The following is an 18,152-nucleotide window of genomic DNA, read 5'->3' as shown; positions in this document are numbered from 1 at the left end:
TCCGCTGACATCTGACCTGGTCCGATCCCCTAAAATCATCCGTCCCTATCGGATCGGGTGAGATCTGTTGAAAACGGACATGCTGTCCGTTTTCGTCCGATATCTCCATAGTAACCAGCTGCGCTCAACAAGCCCCTCCCCGCTCAGTGAGCAGAGAGGGACCTGTCATCCGCCGGCTCAGCGGCAATCAACGGAGAGATCTCCCGCTGAGCTGGCGGACAGAGGCAGACTCCAAGGCAACAAATCCACCTCGTGAGAATGATGCCTTACATCAAAGCCACCTTTACATCACAATCCCCTCTTTAAATCAGTGTCCTCACCTTCCCCCTTCACATCACAACCCAACCCCCCTTAACATCACAGTCCCCCCCCCCCCCCCCCCCCTTTACATCTGTGTCCATAGTCCCCCTTTATATCACAGTTCCACAGTGGCCTCAGTTCTCCTATACATTGGAGTGCCCCTTTATGTTGTAGTGTCCTTCACATTAGAGCTGCGCGATTAATCGTTGAGAATCGTTATCGCAATTTTTTAAAATTTTTTTTTTTTTTTTTTTCCCCCCCTTGCGATCATGACAAAGTATTTCCTGATTCTTTCTATGCAGAGAATTCTCTCTGCTCTGGTGAAGCTGACAGCCCTCAAGAGGGGAAAAAACAAAACAAAAAACTGGGCAGTCTGCCAAGTATCACATCATTCTTTAGCAGTGGAACTAAGTATGAACATTGTAATGATTTGTTCTTTAGATCAAAGACATACACTTGGGTGTGTGAATGAGGGAAGTTTAACCACTTAAACACTAAACCTTTTTCTGACATTTGTTGGTTTCAAGTTAAAATAATTTTCTTTTGCTGGAAAATTACGCAGAACACCAAATATATATACATATATTTAAAATATAATTTTTTTTTTTTTTTTTTTTTTTTTTTTTTTTAGTAGAGACCTTAGAGAATACTTTTTTGGAAAAAATTACACTTTAATGAATTAAACCTAACCAGTAAAGTTAGCCCAATTTTTTTTTTTTTGTATAATGTGAAAGATTTTACGTCACGAGAATCGTGAACTTTATTCTAAGCAAAAAAATTGATTCTCATTTTGGCCAGAATCGTGCAGCTCTACTTCTCATTAGTGCTCCGTTACAACACCGTGCCTCTTTAACCACTTCAGCCCCAGAGGATTTGGCTGCTCAATGATCTGGCCATTTTTTGCAATGCGGCACTGCTTCGCTTAACTGATAGTTGCACCCAAACAAAATTGACGTCCCCCCCCCCCCCCCCCAAAAATAGAGCTTTTTTTTATGGTATTTGATCATCGCAAAAGGCCAACCAACATACAGCTATGTCGGTTTGCCCAGGGGAGCCAACCTGCCGCAATACAACTGCAGTGTCTGGTCGGGAAGGGGTTAAATCACAATGCCCCTTTCAGTGCAAGCCTTCCCTGCACAGCCCTATCTTTTGCAGGGCAGAGGCACTTGTCAGCCTGCCTGTAATGTGCTCTCCTGAGTCTTCCACCTGGCTGCCACTGTGTCTTCCTCACAGCAGGAAGTTGGCTATGTTTGAAGGTCTGTGGTAATCGATACTCTTCCTTTAAAAACAGTATTGCATTTTACAATAAGTTAATGGTTCTAACATTGCAATGATTATTGTTTTTGTTCTTTTTCAGGCCTATGTTGACAAATTTAAATTTCAGAGCATAACTGCTGATGAAACCTTGGCATTTTATTTAGATTACTTCCCAGAGCTTAAAGCAAAGAATGTTGATAAAATCAAGGGTAAGGCTAAATCAACACTTAATTCCAACCTTTGTATTATATGTAGATGATTTTTTTTTTCCTCTATACTTGTACATTCTTTCATCCTGTGTTTTTTTTGCAAAGCGTTCCTTTTCACCAGTCTAGAGAAAAAAAAAAAAAAATAATTTAGATATAGATATATCCCTTGCATCTTCTATTCATACAAAATGCAGATGCTGTGTTCAATTTATATTGCACATCTGAGGCCTTTTTTGAGGGTGAGAATCTTAATCACTGGGCACAATGTATTGGCCCAAGTATGTTTCTTCCTAAAAGTAACTTTGAATTACACTGCAGAAGATCCCAGGTGTGTGTTTTTTTTTTTTTTTTTTTGCATCCTCAGGCCACCGGTGAGCCTTTGTGCCAGCTGACACACGAAGGCAGGCTATAGATTATCATATAACAAAAAATAGGAAAGGGAACCAATAGGATGGAGTACATCACAGTACCAGCCGGCATTTATCCACACACTCAATATAAGTGGGGCTCAGTGACCAAAAAAGAATATGAAAAAATGAGCAGGAAGACGACACAGTACCAAGTGCTACATAGGTGAGCCCTGGGAAATTACCAGAATTGTATAATAGTGAATTTAATAATTTTTTGAAAAAAGACCAATTGTAGAAAATACAACATGTCAACACCTAACACTATAAATAGACATTATAAGTCTGGGGACAAGGGCTAACTACCAACACACGAGACAAAACGATGGACACCACCCAAATAAAATATAGTCACCAATAATGCACTGTATATACAGATGAAGTTAAACGCATCACCAAACAAGCCTATTTTGCATTAGATTGAAGGCAATGGCAATATTAAAAAAAAAAAAAAAAAAGTATCTGTGTATCTGTGTATCTGTCTATCTGTCTATCTGTCTATCTGTCTATCTGTCTATCTGTCTATCTGTGTATCTGTGTATCTGTGTATCTGTGTATCTGTGTATCTGTGTATCTGTGTATCTGTGTATCTGTGTATCTGTGTATCTGTGTATCTGTGTATCTGTGTATCTGTGTATCTGTGTATCTGTGTATCTGTCTATCTGTCTATCTGTCTATCTGTCTATCTGTGTATCTGTGTATCTGTGTATCTGTGTATCTGTGTATCTGTGTATCTGTGTATCTGTCTATCTGTCTATCTGTCTATCTGTCTATCTGTCTATCTGTCTATCTGTCTATCTGTCTATCTGTCTATCTAATCTTATCTATCGCGGCTGTGTGACAGGGTCAGTCCAATGAGTGAGAACAGAAAAGCCATCTACAGATCATATGTGGTTCACTTAGCTATGAAGGGTAATCAGAGCTGCAAGTCCACAGATTGATGTGATCCAAGAAGGCTATGACTCGCCTATGAGCGATTTAAAGTTGCTATTATTTGGCAAACTTTCACTGGAACAACATAATGAATGGTGGTCCGTTCAAGAACAATAGCTTAATTCAGGATGCAAAATTGGCAGTGGTTCAGATAGCAATAATTAATGTCACAAATGAATCATTTACTTACTGTCTATATGGAACTGTGAAGGCAGCACTATGCAGCGCAGCCCTGAGTTGCTGGTCAGGGCTTCCAGGTGCTTCCGTGACATCTCCACATTGCTGCAAAGCTGAACAGCAGCTCCAAGAAAGGTCGCTCACGGAGCTAAGTAGACTGGCTGGCTGCCACACTGAAAAGACCGCTACCGTGTCTCATATGCTTGGGACACAGCTGATGCCATGGACCGGGAAACAGTGGGGTGGCATCTAGCCTTGAGAGGAGTGACGTTAACATGTCACGGAACCCCGGATTTTTTAGAACTAGGCCCCCTAGCTTAGACCAGTTTAAATGCACACAAATTTGGCTCAGCTTTATTTAACTCACAGGAGAATCAAATTAGGCATGTGTTTAATCCAGACCAACAGTATGTTTTTGACAGAATTAACCCTTAAGGAATAGAACCACAGCATCTCCACAAATATAAAAAAATAAAGAAGAAAGAAAACTTGACAATTTTAAGAAATAAAAAATAACTTTAAATGAAAAAATAAAGAGTTAAATAGATTATGGTAGTGCACTCACAGCATGATCTAAGGATGTCAATGGCTATATAGGAACAGAATAAACTCACGGCCGGAACTAGCCATTATCAAAAAAAAAAAAAAATTTATAGCTACCTAAGGAAAACAGGCACCAACATTTTGTGTATATAAAAGAAATAAAAAAAGGGAAGTGTTAGTGTATTAAACATATATCTTATAGAATGTTTTTGAGACTATATTTTTTGAGAAAAACCGGTATAAACTTAATCTATTTCTTGAAAAGTGAGTTTGAGAAGAAAATTAATCCTGAAAAACTTGAAGATTTAGTTCTCTATTGATTCCGTGCGGAATCAAAACATTTTAATTTATATATCCAGAATTTTTCTTTTTTAAGGAGACTCTATCAAAATCACCTCGTCTCTTACTAAGTTGCAGAGCATAAATTCCCTTCATCCTCAGCCCATCAGGTTTGGACTGGTTGTGTAAAAGGAAATGCTAAGCTAATGGACTTTTTGGCCCCTTATGTTTAATGTCCCCGAGATGCTCACTGATGTGGACACGTAACTGACGCTTATTACAGGAAGATTGCAAACTATAGATCACTTTAGTAGTAGCACAGTTGAGTATTATCCACATTGGTGAACATCTCGGTACGCTCAACATAATGACAAATCTGACAATGCCCACACAGGAACATCCCTTTCGATCTTGGAAAGGTAATGGTAATTATTTTCCAGGGCTCACCTATGTGGCACTGGGTACTGTCGTCTTCCTGACTCATTGCTCATTTTTTCATAGGCTATAGATGATGCGTTTTTTTTTTTTTTTTTTGTTTCCTCAGAGTCACCCCAGACAATCTCTAAGGGGTTTTGTGGCTCTTTGGATCCCTTTTAGTGGAAAAGCAGGAGTAGACCCATTACCTTATCTTGACTGGGTTCCAGGGCCACTGACTGTGCTATGCACCTGCATGTGACATGAGGAGGGGTAGAAGCGTTCCCTGCCCTCCTGCCTGTTGCCCCCCAGTTTGACCGGAACACGCGGGGGATTCATTTATGGTAGGAGCGAAATGATCCCTGGGTGCTGGTGGCAGGATTAGCCAGGCTTTTTTAGGTGACAGAAAAGTCCAAATTACACAGCACAAACACTGTGCTGTATGACCTGCTTTCAAGGAACAGGTCCAAATTGCAGCTCTTAGGCCTGGTTTACACCATGTGCACAGAGGTGAGATTTTCTGCACACGTTCTGCAAGGGCACAAAGAAAACAATTTGTTCTCAATGTGTTCACAACACTGGTATCGTGTGCAGTTTTTTCTGAGCAGGAATCTGCATCGTGTATTCAGTTTTCTGTGTGGAAAAAAACTGATGCCATATCAACATTGTGGTGTGAACAGGGCAGAAGAGGAAAGTGATGACACAGGGTGTGATGTCTGTCTGCGCATTCAAAAAATGCGCAGGGGGGGGGGGGGGGGAGTCGAGGTGCATAAAAACTCACTGAAACGTGCATGAGAACTGATGTGAACTCGTATATTTGCAAATGAAATGTTTTTTTTTTTTTTTTTTTTTTTTTTTTTCTATCAGTGTTTTTACTGCATGTATGGTGTGAATGAGGCCTTAGTTATCAAACAATATAACACATTTCTATCAGCACAAATGACCTTAATCACTAAATAGTGATGTGTGGTAGGTGATATAACAAAAAAATCTCACCAAAGAACAAAAAAAATTAAAAAGCTGAAAAAATACCCCCCACCTGGCTGCTGCGCACACACAGAATAAAATAAAATATAAAATATACATAACAAAACAGTGTTGCGCTTCCTAAATAACTCCCAATAAATCCTTAAATAAGAATATGTGATTAACTTGCAATATAGCAAGATACTGAGTGCACAATCAAATATTCGTGTTCCCTGACGGGAATAGTGAAAAATACACAATAATGAAATATACATGTTCCCTTTAGTGGGAATAGTGAACAATAAACAAAGTCCACACACTCAAAAAATGAATGGAATAAAAATAAGAGTCCAAATGCACAAATATAATCCTCAATCTTCTGCACAAAAAACGCACAACACACCACCAGTGCATAAACGTTGAAAATGCAAGCGCTCTCCTCCACCTCAATATCCTAGCTGCTCACCTCACGTTCTGACCCCTGTTTCTTCAGAAGGTCAGAAAATGAGGCCTTAGTGTTTTTCACCAAAAACTCCTTCAAGAACATCCACTTATTGCCAGATTCTGTAAGGCATTATCCAGTAAAAGACCGGTTAAGGGAAAAATGTCTTAGTTGGGACTTGTCTTTTGTTCTTAAGATTTTGAACCATTATCAGAAGATTCTTTGTTTTTTGTTCTTGAAGACAAGTTTTTCTGGGACCGTTGGGTTCACCGCACAGAATTGGTAAAATCCAAGCTCTCTTTGTTTGAGACCCAGCTTTTTTTGCCAAAAAGCTCTTTAGCTTCTCAACCGTCACAAAACATATCGCTGCCATCTTTCTGTAGCCAGCCTTCTAATGATGAGGAAGAGAGGCTCATTCTTTTTGATGATTATAAAATGTTTTTTTATCCTGTCTTAGTGTTTTGAAAGACTTTTGCATTTCAGAGGCCTTGTTTTGCTTTTCGCAGGAAAGAAAGCTTCCAAAGTTACTTTGGCCAGCTGGATTACGTTTGCTATTTTGGAGGCTTGCAAGTCTGCGCAATTTCTGAATGTACATTTGACTAGAGCAGGGGTCTCCAAACTATGGCCCTCCAGTTCAGGAACTAAAATTCCCATCATGCCTAGTCATGTCTGTGAATGACAGTTTTACAAAGCCTCATGGGACGTGTAGTACCGCAACAGCTGGAGGGCCATAGTTTGGAGATCCTGGACTAGAGCATTGGCTAAATCTTGAGCCACTTGGTCAAATTTCTCCATGTTTGTACAGCATTACCGCTTAGCCAAGATCAAGCTTTTGGAGGAAGGTCTGTCCCCCCCCTTTAGGTAGTAAGTTTTTGCTCTCCCCTCAAGGGCTGTCCTAGAAGATGACTGGGGGGAAATCCAGAGTGCACTTACTGTTGACTATTTCCAGTAGCACAATCCTTCCATATTTAATGGATTATGTTTCTTTTTTATGGTGGTGTATTTTTCAGAGTCATCCTTTCGGTTTTCATATAAACTGACTGCGTGTCTCTGGAGGACCACCATTTTTTTCTGATTGAGCAATGTGTTTTCTGTCCCAGTGGGAGCAGCTCTATCTCAGGGGCTAGACTACTGGAAATAGGCTTACCTGTAAACTAACGCATGATTTTTAAGTGGACTTGCCATTTCACTTATTCAGAGAGCTTGTTGAAGTGATGTGCTTCCATTTAATTACAATCAACTTCCTTGATTACAGATAGTGGATTGTTCAGTCTACCACCAGATCTGCTGGTATCTTTATCTTTTGTGATGCCGCTTCTTCAGAATGTGGGTCTCAATAGCCAAACTGTTAAATTTAGCGTTTGTAAGGTAGGATGGAATACCGGACCTTGCGAGAGAAGGTCTGGACGTGACGGTAGGGTCCATGGGCCACAAGAATCACTGACTTCCCTTCCTGCTTGATCGTGCAAGGAAGTCGTGGAAGCAGAACAGGAGGGAATGCATAAATCAGTGAAAACTGATTCCACGGGAATACCATGGCATCTATCCGCATGCCAGTGGATCTTTTGTTCTTGACACAAAGTTGTCGATCTTTTTGTTGAACCTGGACGCAAACAGATCCACGTCCAGAATTCCCCATTTTTGACATATTGTCAGATGTCAGGGTGAGAGACCATTCTCCCGGGAACATCTGCGGGCAACTCAAGTTACCACCTTCTAGGTAACTGGTAGGAAGGATTTTCCTTTCTGCAGATTCTTGGTTATCAACCACCAACTGAGGATTTGGCGCACCTTTTGGAGACAAACTCATTGGGAAGTCTAGAGCGTGTAACGAGGAGACGGGGACTCTCGAAACGCTAGTTTGTACCCTAGAGTTGTTGAGGAGGCCACCCATTTGTCTCGCACTCTTCCTGCCGGATGCTTGAGAACTGCAGAAGTCTCTCCCCCCCCCCCCCCCGCCCCTTCATAAGGAGGCCTTAGTACTTTGTTTTGTAGGCTTCCTTCCCCAGGACCTTTTTTGTCCCTGGGGTTGACTGAGTTTACCTCTTGAACTTGACAGTGGAGGCCGTCAAGACTGCCTGGAGGCTGATGGGCACTGGAGAAGAAGCTAGTTTAAATGAAATACGCTTACTCCTTTTCCTAACTGGCAAAAGGGAACTCTAACCATTAGAGATTCTTTGGATGTATTTATCCAGATCATCCCCAAACAGCCGTTCACCGCAAAAGAGAAAACGAGCCAGGAGCTTTTTGCATGGCTCTTTTCGGCTGACCAATTTTTCAACCATAGTATTCTACACATATGCACCAGCCCAAGCGTAAGGCGTGGGGCCTAGAGAATAGAATCTCTCATAGCGTCTATTGCAAAACATAACGCCCCCTGGTAGTTCGGCCAACGCTTGGGCCTGCTGATCAGGAATAATCTTGAGCACCTGTTTAAACTGGTCTCAAGGATTGACATACACCAATTGCTGCAGCGCAGGCTGAGTTACTGAACCTGTCAGAGAAAAGTGTTTTTTAATAGGAGTTCCAACTTCTTATCCGTTGGATCCTTAAGCATTTGAGCATTGTCTACCGGACAAGTCAAACTTTTATTGATAGAGGATATAGCAGTGTCAATTGCTGGAATTTCCCATTTTTTTAATTTTTTTTTTTTTTATTACATTTTTCCTCCATAGGATAAAGTGTTGAAAACTTTTTCAGAGGGTAAAACTGCTTATCAGGGTGATCCCACTCAGAATACATAAGCTTTTCCAGCAATGAATGGATAGGAAAAGCATGAACAGCTTGGGGAGGCTTTAGCGAACCCAAACAAGAAGTAGGTTTATCGACCGACTCAGTTAAAGGTAGCATGAATGTGGAGCGGATCAATTCAGTAAGAGATTGTACCATCAATCTTTCAGATGGTGAACCTGATCCTTCCGCATTTGACCCCTCAGAGGAACCTGTTCAGCCTCTTCCTGGTCCCCTGAGAGAAATTAATCATCTCCTGCCCCTGGTTCCTCAGTTTGAGGGCCCTTGGTAAAAGAAGGGGGACCTGTCGTGCTTAGCCCCATTCTGGGATGCGATTGAAGCCACTATTCTCTGCTCCAACCCCAATATAGTTGAGGAAAAAACCTCTTGAGTAACATAGACAGGGGCTGCAGTGTTGGTAACAGTTGCAACACCTGACGGCCCAGATGGCTTACTCTGACCAGCCACCTCAGAACTCTCAGGGGAGGATGCCATTTTTTTAGAGATGTTCTAGGCTTTTTTGAGCTTGGAGTCTCTCTTGAGCCCTTTTTTTGGGGTGTTTCTAGCCCCCCTTCTGACCATAGCCCGATGCACAAATGCAGAGGTACTAAAAGAAGTCGAATCCACTGCTTTAGCAATAAGTCCAGCCACTGCCGCTGCTATTAACGCTCAGCCTGAAACCATTTGTAAATGTGCCAAGGGGATGCCTGTCACCAACCTGTTACATGCCCCTTTTTGCTTGTGTCCCCCCGACATCTGCAGCCAGCAAAAATGGAGCTTTTAAACATACTCCCACGCTGGACTTTGCTGCACACTAACGCCGCGCTAAGCCCTGCCCCTTCGGTCACATCTCGCCCCCCCTCTTTCAAAAGAGGGTTTTCCCGTGCAAGCGTGGGCCTCTGACCTGAGACAAGCCGCTGTGCAGGGGTGGTGAAAGAAACTGAGCGGCATTGCCAATCATTTTGGCTTCCCCCTATGCAGGGGGAGAGCTTTGTCCAGGTGGGGGGTTATTAGTGGAAGAAAATTCCGGAGGGAAGCCTGCTGTTTCTGCTGCACAGCGTGATCTTTGAGGAAAGGGTACATTATGACAAGGTACGTGCTCTTTACAGCCTCCAGTGGTGACTCTTAGGCATGACAACATTTTTACTTTTTTTTAAAGGAGACATTTCATAAGAAAAGTTAAAAATTCCTTAGAAACACCCACTTACCTTTCCCACCGCAGGGATTTCTGTGGTATTCACCCCTCACGGTGGGCTCCGTTACCAAACCTTCAGGAACCGAGGACCCTCAGGGAACCCACACTCCTGGACCCGTAAAGCACCCCACCAGTAAAACTTTATGGCTGAAAACACCAAAGCACTGGATCCTGGGGTCCATTTCTCTAAAAAAAGAAGCGTTACAGGCAAAACCTTGTTTCTTTGGACACGAGGCCCGGGTACCATTAAATTTGGCCTAGAAAAGAGACTTGAATGGATCCAGTTGCATAGCTTGCCCCAGCAAAGGAATCTTCCAGTGGAGCACAGCACATCTTTACTCGTGACCAACACCTAAGACACTGGCGAACAAACTGGTACTCCCAGTAGTGGGAGGGGGTGATATAGGGAGTGGACTTCCTGTGTTAGGGTGTGCCAGTGTCCACCACCTAAAGGTGGCCTATAACCCACATAGTAACTACTATAGCTCTGTGTCCCGTGATGTACTTCAAAGAAAAGGATTTAACAGGTGGGCTGTTATAAAAATCCTATTTTTTGCTGCCAAGCAGTAGTTTGTATGTATTATTCTAATTATCTTGTAAATGCACATTACTGAAGGTTTTTTTCTTTTACTTCAGGCCTGGAATTTCACCATTGGCTAGATACCCCTGGTTGGCCGGCCTTTTTGCCAGACCTGTCTTCTGGCACTTCGCTCATGAAACCAGCTGATGAGTTGGCTGATCTCTGGTCATCTTCTCCACTGAATATGCAAGATATTGGAAAAATGGATGTTTCTTCTTGGAAAACCTATCAGATGATCTACTTTTTGGATCAGGTTCTTGCAAAGTCCCCTCTACCACCTGGTAAGAAAATAAGTTGTGTTAAACCAGAACTTAATCTCACTAAATTAACAATTTCCCAAAACGGTTACATTCATGGCATGACGTGAATGATAACTGTCAGTTGCTTGTGCTCTAAGATGACCGCTGCCTTAGCTGTGAAGAATGGGGGATCATTCTGCTTTAAGTAAAGTAATGGCACACTTGTGAGAGTTAAATACCTGTTTCAAATATAACATGCACTTGATGGCAACCAATAAATGGTAGGAATTTAAGTAAAAGGCAGTCTGCTGAAGCTTCATTTATTTATATTTCTTATTCTATTTTACAAAGGTAATGTGGAAGAGCTTGGAAAATATTACACAAAGATTTCAGAAGCCACCAATGCTGAACTCCGTCTTCGCTGGGCTCAAATTGTGCTGAAAAATGATTACCAGGATCATTTTTCTAAAGTCCGTGATTTCTTGTACTGCCAGGTATGTGAGTGGGAAATGTAGCCAACATATAGTAGGTGGAATTAAAAACCTGCATTTTAATCCTAGAGCAATTTTTACTGGTCATACATTTCAGACTTGATGGAACCTAGCAAGTAAGTGGCCTCCTTCTATTTGTAGCAAGACAGCTCTCTTGCTATTAATATATTGTGTACACACAGACACACTAGCATGAGGGTACTTTTTACAAATGCACACAAGACCATTTATCTTTGAGGGACTGGTAGGTATAGAATGGATGTCAAGGGGAAACCCACGCAAAAAATAAATGGCACGAGTTTCCCCCTAAAATCTATGCAAGACCCTTTATTGGAGCATGGAGTCTGGCCCTCCGAACCATTACTATCCATATGCCCTCAAAATGGAGAGAGGGTGGTGGGAGCTTCCTTGCCAGAGGTGCATTGGCAAACTTTTTTTTGACAAGTCCTTTTTACAAAAACAAAAAAACAAAGTCTAGCTATGCAGATTCATGTCACAATGAATAACACCTGCCTGAAGGAAAGCATCCTACCAACATGCTCTGCCGCTCACTTTTTCAATGAATTCCCTCTCTTGGCCTCTGTCACTTTGGCTGGAGATTCCTGGTCACTAAATAAATAAGCCTGAGCAATGTCACTGGTTGGCCAAGTACAGGATGGGTTCTGGCACTCTCTACCACTTAACCATTGACAGGTAGGAAAGGGAGCTGATACACACAAGAAATAAAAAAATATATGTGTGTGTATTTCTCTCGCTCTCGTTTCTAGTTAACCACTTAAGGACCAAGCCTCTTTCTGTGATTTGGTGTTCACTAATTAAAAACAAGTTTTTTTGTTTTTTTTTTGCTAGAAAGTTACTTCGAACCCCCAAACATATATATTTTTCTAACACCTTCGAGAATAAAATGGCGGTCGTCGCAATACTTTCTCACACCCTATTTGTGCAGTGGTCTTACAAGCCCACTTTTTTTTTTTTTTTTTTTGAAAAAATACACTTTTTTTTAATTAAAAAAATAAGACAACAGTAAAGTTAGCCCAATTTTTTTTTTTTTTTTTTATATTGTGAAAGTGATACCCAACCTGTCACACTTCAAAATTGCGCACGCTCGTGGAATGTCGACAAACTTTTACCCTTAAAAATCTCCATAGGCAAGGTTTAAAAAAATTCTACAGGTTGTATGTTTTGAATTAGAGGAGTTCTAGGGCTAGAATGATTGCTCTCGCTCTACCGATCAGGGCGATACCTCACGTGTGGTTTGAACAGTTTTTATATGCGGGCGCTGCTCAAATATGCGTTCGCTTCTGCACACGAGCTCAGCAGGACGGGACGCGTTTACTTTTTTACACTGTTCTTAAAAAAAAAAAAAAAAAAAGTGTCACTTTTATTCCTATTGCAAGCAATGTAAACATCCCTTGTAATAGATAACAAGCATGACAGGACCTCTTAAATATGAGATCTAAGGTCAAAAAGACCTCAGATCTCATATTTACACTAAAATGCAATAAAAAAAAAAAAAAAAAAAGAGTCAAAAATGTTGCTTTAAGAGCTACGGGCTGAAGTGAGGTGACATTTTGATGTCGCTTCCGCCCTGGAATGGTATGGAGACGGGTAGGGGCCATCTTCCACTCACTTGTCTCCATACCAAACCAGGGAGAGGACCCGATCGCCTCTGCCGCTACCAATGGCTCCGGTAAACCGCGGAGGGCACCGGAGAGCGGTGGGACGGCCCTTTCCCACTGCCGTTAAATGATCTTGCGGCGAATCTGCCGCAGAGACCACTTTTACTTGAAACCAGACCGCTCACTGAAGAGGATCTCGGGGTTATGGTAGCTAGCTGCTGCCATAACGATGGTGGTACGTCGGCAGAATGGCACGGCTGGGCAAATGGGCGTACCTGTAAGTCCCATTTGAATTTCCCTCCATGCCATTGCGTGCGCGCCGCCAGTTGGGTCGCGGGTCCTGCAGACTCGATCGCCTCACTGAGAGGACGAACAGGGAGATGCTGATGTAAACAAGCATCTCCCCGTTCTGCCTAGTGACAGTGTCACTGATCTCTGCTTCCTGTCATCGGTAGCAGAGATCAGTGACTTGTCACAGCTAGCCCATGCCCCCTACAGTTAGAATCACTCCCTAGTACTGACTTAACCCCTCCCCGCCCCCTAGTGGTTAACCCCTTCACTGCCAGTGTCATTTACACAGGAATCAGTGCATTTTTATAGCACTGATTGCTGTATAAATGACAATGGTCCCAAATATGTGTCAAAAATGTCCGATGTGTCCGCCATAATGTCGCAGTCACAATAAAAATCACTGATTGCCTCCATTACTAGTAAGAAAAAAAATTAATAAAAATGCCATAAAACTATCCCCTATTTTGTAAACGCTATAACTTTTGCGCAAACCAATTAATAAACGCTTGTTGGGTTTTTTTATTTTTTTTAAGGTGTTTATTTTCATTTTTAAACAAAAAAAGGAAAACAAAACAAAGTGCAGACTGTCCTTACATATATGTATAGTGCAAGCAGCTTAATTGAGACGAAATAAATAATGAATAAATGAACGATTAAGCAGTCTGGAGAAAACATAAATACCCCAAAAACAGAAACTAACACCATCCACACACTCACTCATTCAAGCTCACAGCACACACACGACCCTACAACAGGAGTATATTTTCAGAAACCCACAGGCAGTAGATTTTTAAACCTTTAAAAAAAAATAATAAAATCTCTATCCATTTGTGTAGGTGTATATCGAGTATTGATCACTCGATCACAGTAGCATAACACTCGCTGAGAGAGCTGTGAAGAGAGGACATCCCCCCCCCCCAGAAGTCCTCCGAGACGTCTAGCCACGGTTGCCATATTTTAGTGAACTTCTTAGGGCATGCCCTGCTTTTATATATCAATTTGAATTTGGGGAGGATCCCATGAACAATGCGGAAAAAAGCGTGGGCCGAAAGGGGACCCGTTTCCTTCCAATGTAGTAAAATTGTTTTACGTGCATAAAATAACTATACGTATCAAAGTCCTGGCATGAGTGCGAGGAACAACCCCCAAAAGTTCAACCTCTTGGGTATGAGGTATCGGTAAGTGTAGTTTGTGATTGAAAAAAAAGCAAACAGATCCTTCCACAAGGTTGCAAGTCCAGAGCATGTCCAGAACATATGAAAGAAATTTGCAGCAATCGTGTTACATCTAGCGCATGCAATATCTCGGCCCAGACCCATCTTAACCAACCTAGCTGGTGTATAGTGTAAATGATGTATACACTTAAACTGTATCAGGAGATCAGCCGTGCTAATGATATCCTGAAAACATATTTCCGTTGCCTCTTCCCAATCCTTTTCAGAAAGCTCAGGCATAGACAACTTTTCTTTGAAACTATTTTACCTCCTAATTCCAGGTCTTTCTGAAGATCTCCACAAGTGGTCCTTGGCTTTTGGACAACCCTTCTGATAATTCTTTTCACTCCTCTGTCAAATCTTGCGAAGAGCACCTGGTAAAGGCTGGTTTATGGTGAAATTATGTTCTTTCCACTTCTGGATTCTGGCCCCAACAGTGCTCACTGGAACATTTAGAAGTTTAGAAATCCCTCTGTAACTAATGCAATCAGTATGTTTTGCAAAAATAAGGTTGCAAAGGTTTTGAGAGCGCTCTTTGCTTTTACCCATCGTGAGATGTTTCTTGTGTGACACCTTGGCAATGAGACACCTTTTTATAGGCCATTAGTTGAGACTGAACCAGCTGATATTAGTTTGCACTGACAAGGGGCAGGATTGCTTTCTAATTGCTGACAGACTTCAGCTGGTGTCTTGGCTTTCCATGCCTTTTTGCACCTCCCCTTTGTTCATGTGTTCAATACTTTTCCTTGTGTCATTCCATTTTATTACACATAACCTAATTTCTGAACTTATTTGTTTTGGTTTCTTTGTATGCATGGGTTGTTACCGACGTAAAAAAGGCATGTCAATCGCATCTTTTTAGAAATAAATTTACCTAGGAAAATGGTCAATGTTTTTATTTTATCCGCTGTACAAGCAAAAATTCCAGCATTCTGAAGAATGAACGAAGAGACAAAATTTCAGTCCGAATTTGTGTTCCTACTCAAGTATTAAATTCAAGCAGCTTGCATGTTCACGGAAAGGTCGGCGGTGGAAACCACTTTTTTTTTTTTTTTTTTTTTTTCGCTCTCATCAGCTTGGTTACATCACTAGTGACATTTATACCACCTATAGCTAGTTTGAGACTGGTTAATAATATTAGGTTTAAGTATACGATATCTATCTAGCATACATTTTTTTTTTTTTTTTTTTTTTTAATAATTTGTTATTTCAAGTGTCCTGTTAACCAACCAATAAACATGAACATATTTTCTCATTGTGCTTCCAGGGAAAACAGAAGTACACGTTGCCATTATACCGTGCTATGAAAGCTGGATCAGAGGCAGCTCGTGCTCTAGCCACAGAAACTTTCCACCAGACATCTCCACAGCTTCATCACAATGTCCGCAGTTATGTGAAAAAAATCCTGGGAGTGTAAAAACATTACATAAGATGAAGACACCAGAAACGCACAGTAATATATACTGCACTCAACATCCATCTCCTGGCATACAGAAATAGATTTTTATAGCTTAGCAATTAAATTAAAATTGTTTAATGAAACTTATATTAATACTGTGCTGGTAGCATTCAAATAATATACTAACTAAACATTTTTATATGGCGATTAGCCAGCTCGAATACTTACATTTAGGCTTTGAATAACTTCTACCACCAAGTGGAGTACTATGAATTCTTCCATTAGCTTTGTAAGTTAAGGGAATTGGTATTCCAGAATTAAACTGACACAGTGGGAGAGTGATTCAGGTCTTGCATTTAAAATGTAATTTCACAAATAATTTTTTTTTTTTTTTTACAAAAAGAGAGGACTGTTTATTATTACATACCCCCTACAATATGTCCATGGTATATGCTGCCTCAGACTAGAACTCATCACCATTACTATGTCAATAGCTTGATGTTTGCCTTACATATGTAAAGTTGGGAACAGCTGCAAGAATATCATATTGTGTCATTTTTGCTTAATATAAATAAAAAGAAAAAAGGTTGGATGCACAATAAAAGTGGCATTACTAGCACGCATTTTAGATTTGAACAAGCAGATTAGCTCTTAACCTATCATTTCCTTATGGATAAGGTAGTGGCGTAAAACGTAAACCTTTCATGAGAGATGTGTAGGGACTGGTCATCTACAAATGCAAGACACCTGACTGTTATGGTGAACCGACAACTGACTTTAAAACTTTGATTCAGTAACCCTGAACAAGGATACAGAACAGGCAAGTCACATTCTTATTTTGCGTACCTAATTTAAATGCTGTAGTACAATAATAGGGTCATTTTGACAGTAAGGCAGCTAACCTTTCCCCAAGAAGGGGTGGACAATGGCAGATTCAATGTCACTCATGATAGGTTTACTTTAAGCTGGGGTCCTTAAATTATTTAATATTTAAATACCATCAATGTATGCAGGGCCCAGTTTCCACAACTTCATGTATTCCCAATTTATCAAATGTATTTTATGACTACTGCTATTTTGTATTTTTTAATGTCTATGATTCTCTTTTTGAGATCATCAATGTGCACTATAGGGATAGTTTTTCCAATTTTGTATGTATTTTTTTTTTTTAACAAATTGCATTAAAGCTTTTGCTGTGGTGGTGTTTTTTTTGTCATTTTTGTAATAATTTAAAGTGTGTGTAAGTAATTTTTTGTTGTTGTTTTAATTAAAACAATAAACATCACCTGCTCTTTGCAATTGTATTGCACAGAACGAGCTTGGCCTTCCTCTTCTGGGCTCCCCCTTTCGTCTTTCTCTCCCCCTCCCCCCCCTTTCGTCTTACTCTCCCCCTCCCCCCCTTTCGTCTCTCTCTCCCCCTCCCCCCCTTTCGTCTCTCTCTCCCCCTCCCCCCCTTTCGTCTCTCTCTCCCCCTCCCCCCCTTTCGTCTCTCTCTCCCCCTCCCCCCCTTTCGTCTCTCTCTCCCCCTCCCCCCCCTTTCGTCTCTCTCTCCCCCTCCCCCCCTTTCGTCTCTCTCTCCCCCTCCCCCCCTTTCGTCTCTCTCTCCCCCTCCCCCCCTTTCGTCTCTCTCTCCCCCTCCCCCCCTTTCGTCTCTCTCTCCCCCTCCCCCCCTTTCGTCTCTCTTTCCCCCCACCCCCCCTTTCGTCTCTCTTTCCCCCCACCCCCCCTTTCGTCTCTCTTTCCTCCCACCCCCCCTTTGGTCTCTCTTTCCTCCCCCCCCCTTTGGTCTCTCTTTCCTCCCCCCCCTTTGGTCTCTCTTTCCTCCCCCCCCTTTGGTCTCTCTTTCCTCCCCCCCCCTTTCGTCTCTCTTTCCTCCCCCCCCCTTTCGTCTCTCTTTCCTCCCCCCCCCTTTCGTCTCTCTTTCCTCCCCCCCCCTTTCGTCTCTCTTTCCTCCCCCCCCCTTTCGTCTCTCTTTCCCCCCCCCCCCTTTCGTCTCTCTTTCCCCCCCCCCCTTTCGTCTCTCTTCCCCCCCCCCCCCCCCCCTTTCGTCTCTCTTTCCTCCCCCCCCCTTTCGTCTCTCTTTCCTCCCCCCCCCTTTCGTCTCTCTTTCCTCCCCCCCCCTTTGTCTCTCTTTCCCCCCCCCCTTTCGTCTCTCTTTCCTCCCCCCCCCTTTGTCTCTCTTTCCTCCCCCCCCCTTTGTCTCTCTTTCCCCCCCCCCCCTTTCGTCTCTCTTTCCCCCCCCCCCTTTCGTCTCTCTCTCTCCCCCCCCCCTTTCGTCTCTCTCTCCCCCCCCCTTTCGTCTCTCCCCCCCCCCCCCTTTCGTCTCTCTTTCCTCCCCCCCCTTTTCGTCTCTCCCCCCCCCCCCCCCCCCTTCGTCTCTCTCACTATTTCTGCCCTCCTTCTGGAAAGGCTTTATGTATGGCAGTCATACTGGTCCTTTGACGTCAGACATTTCTTCAGGCATTAA

The 18,152-nt window shown here is 42.3% G+C and overlaps 1 protein-coding gene across 1 annotated transcript in view; it reads left to right on the top strand.

The window, feature by feature from the left end:
* LOC141128678 (aminopeptidase B-like) overlaps nt 1-16,388 on the top strand; it is a 44,059-nt gene extending 27,671 nt beyond the window's left edge. Inside the window, exons 8-11 of the mRNA XM_073616109.1 lie at nt 1,658-1,766; nt 10,489-10,713; nt 11,023-11,165; nt 15,554-16,388. Coding sequence (XP_073472210.1) covers nt 1,658-1,766; nt 10,489-10,713; nt 11,023-11,165; nt 15,554-15,703 — 627 coding nt within the window. The 3' untranslated portion in view covers nt 15,704-16,388. The remainder of the gene's footprint in view (nt 1-1,657; nt 1,767-10,488; nt 10,714-11,022; nt 11,166-15,553) is intronic.
* Nucleotides 16,389-18,152: the final 1,764 nt, after the last annotated feature.

The sequence above is a fragment of the Aquarana catesbeiana genome, linkage group LG02 (assembly GCF_042186555.1).
Source record: "Aquarana catesbeiana isolate 2022-GZ linkage group LG02, ASM4218655v1, whole genome shotgun sequence".
Classification (NCBI taxonomy): Eukaryota; Metazoa; Chordata; class Amphibia; order Anura; family Ranidae; genus Aquarana; species Aquarana catesbeiana.
This window is presented reverse-complemented; position numbering and strand designations above follow the sequence as displayed.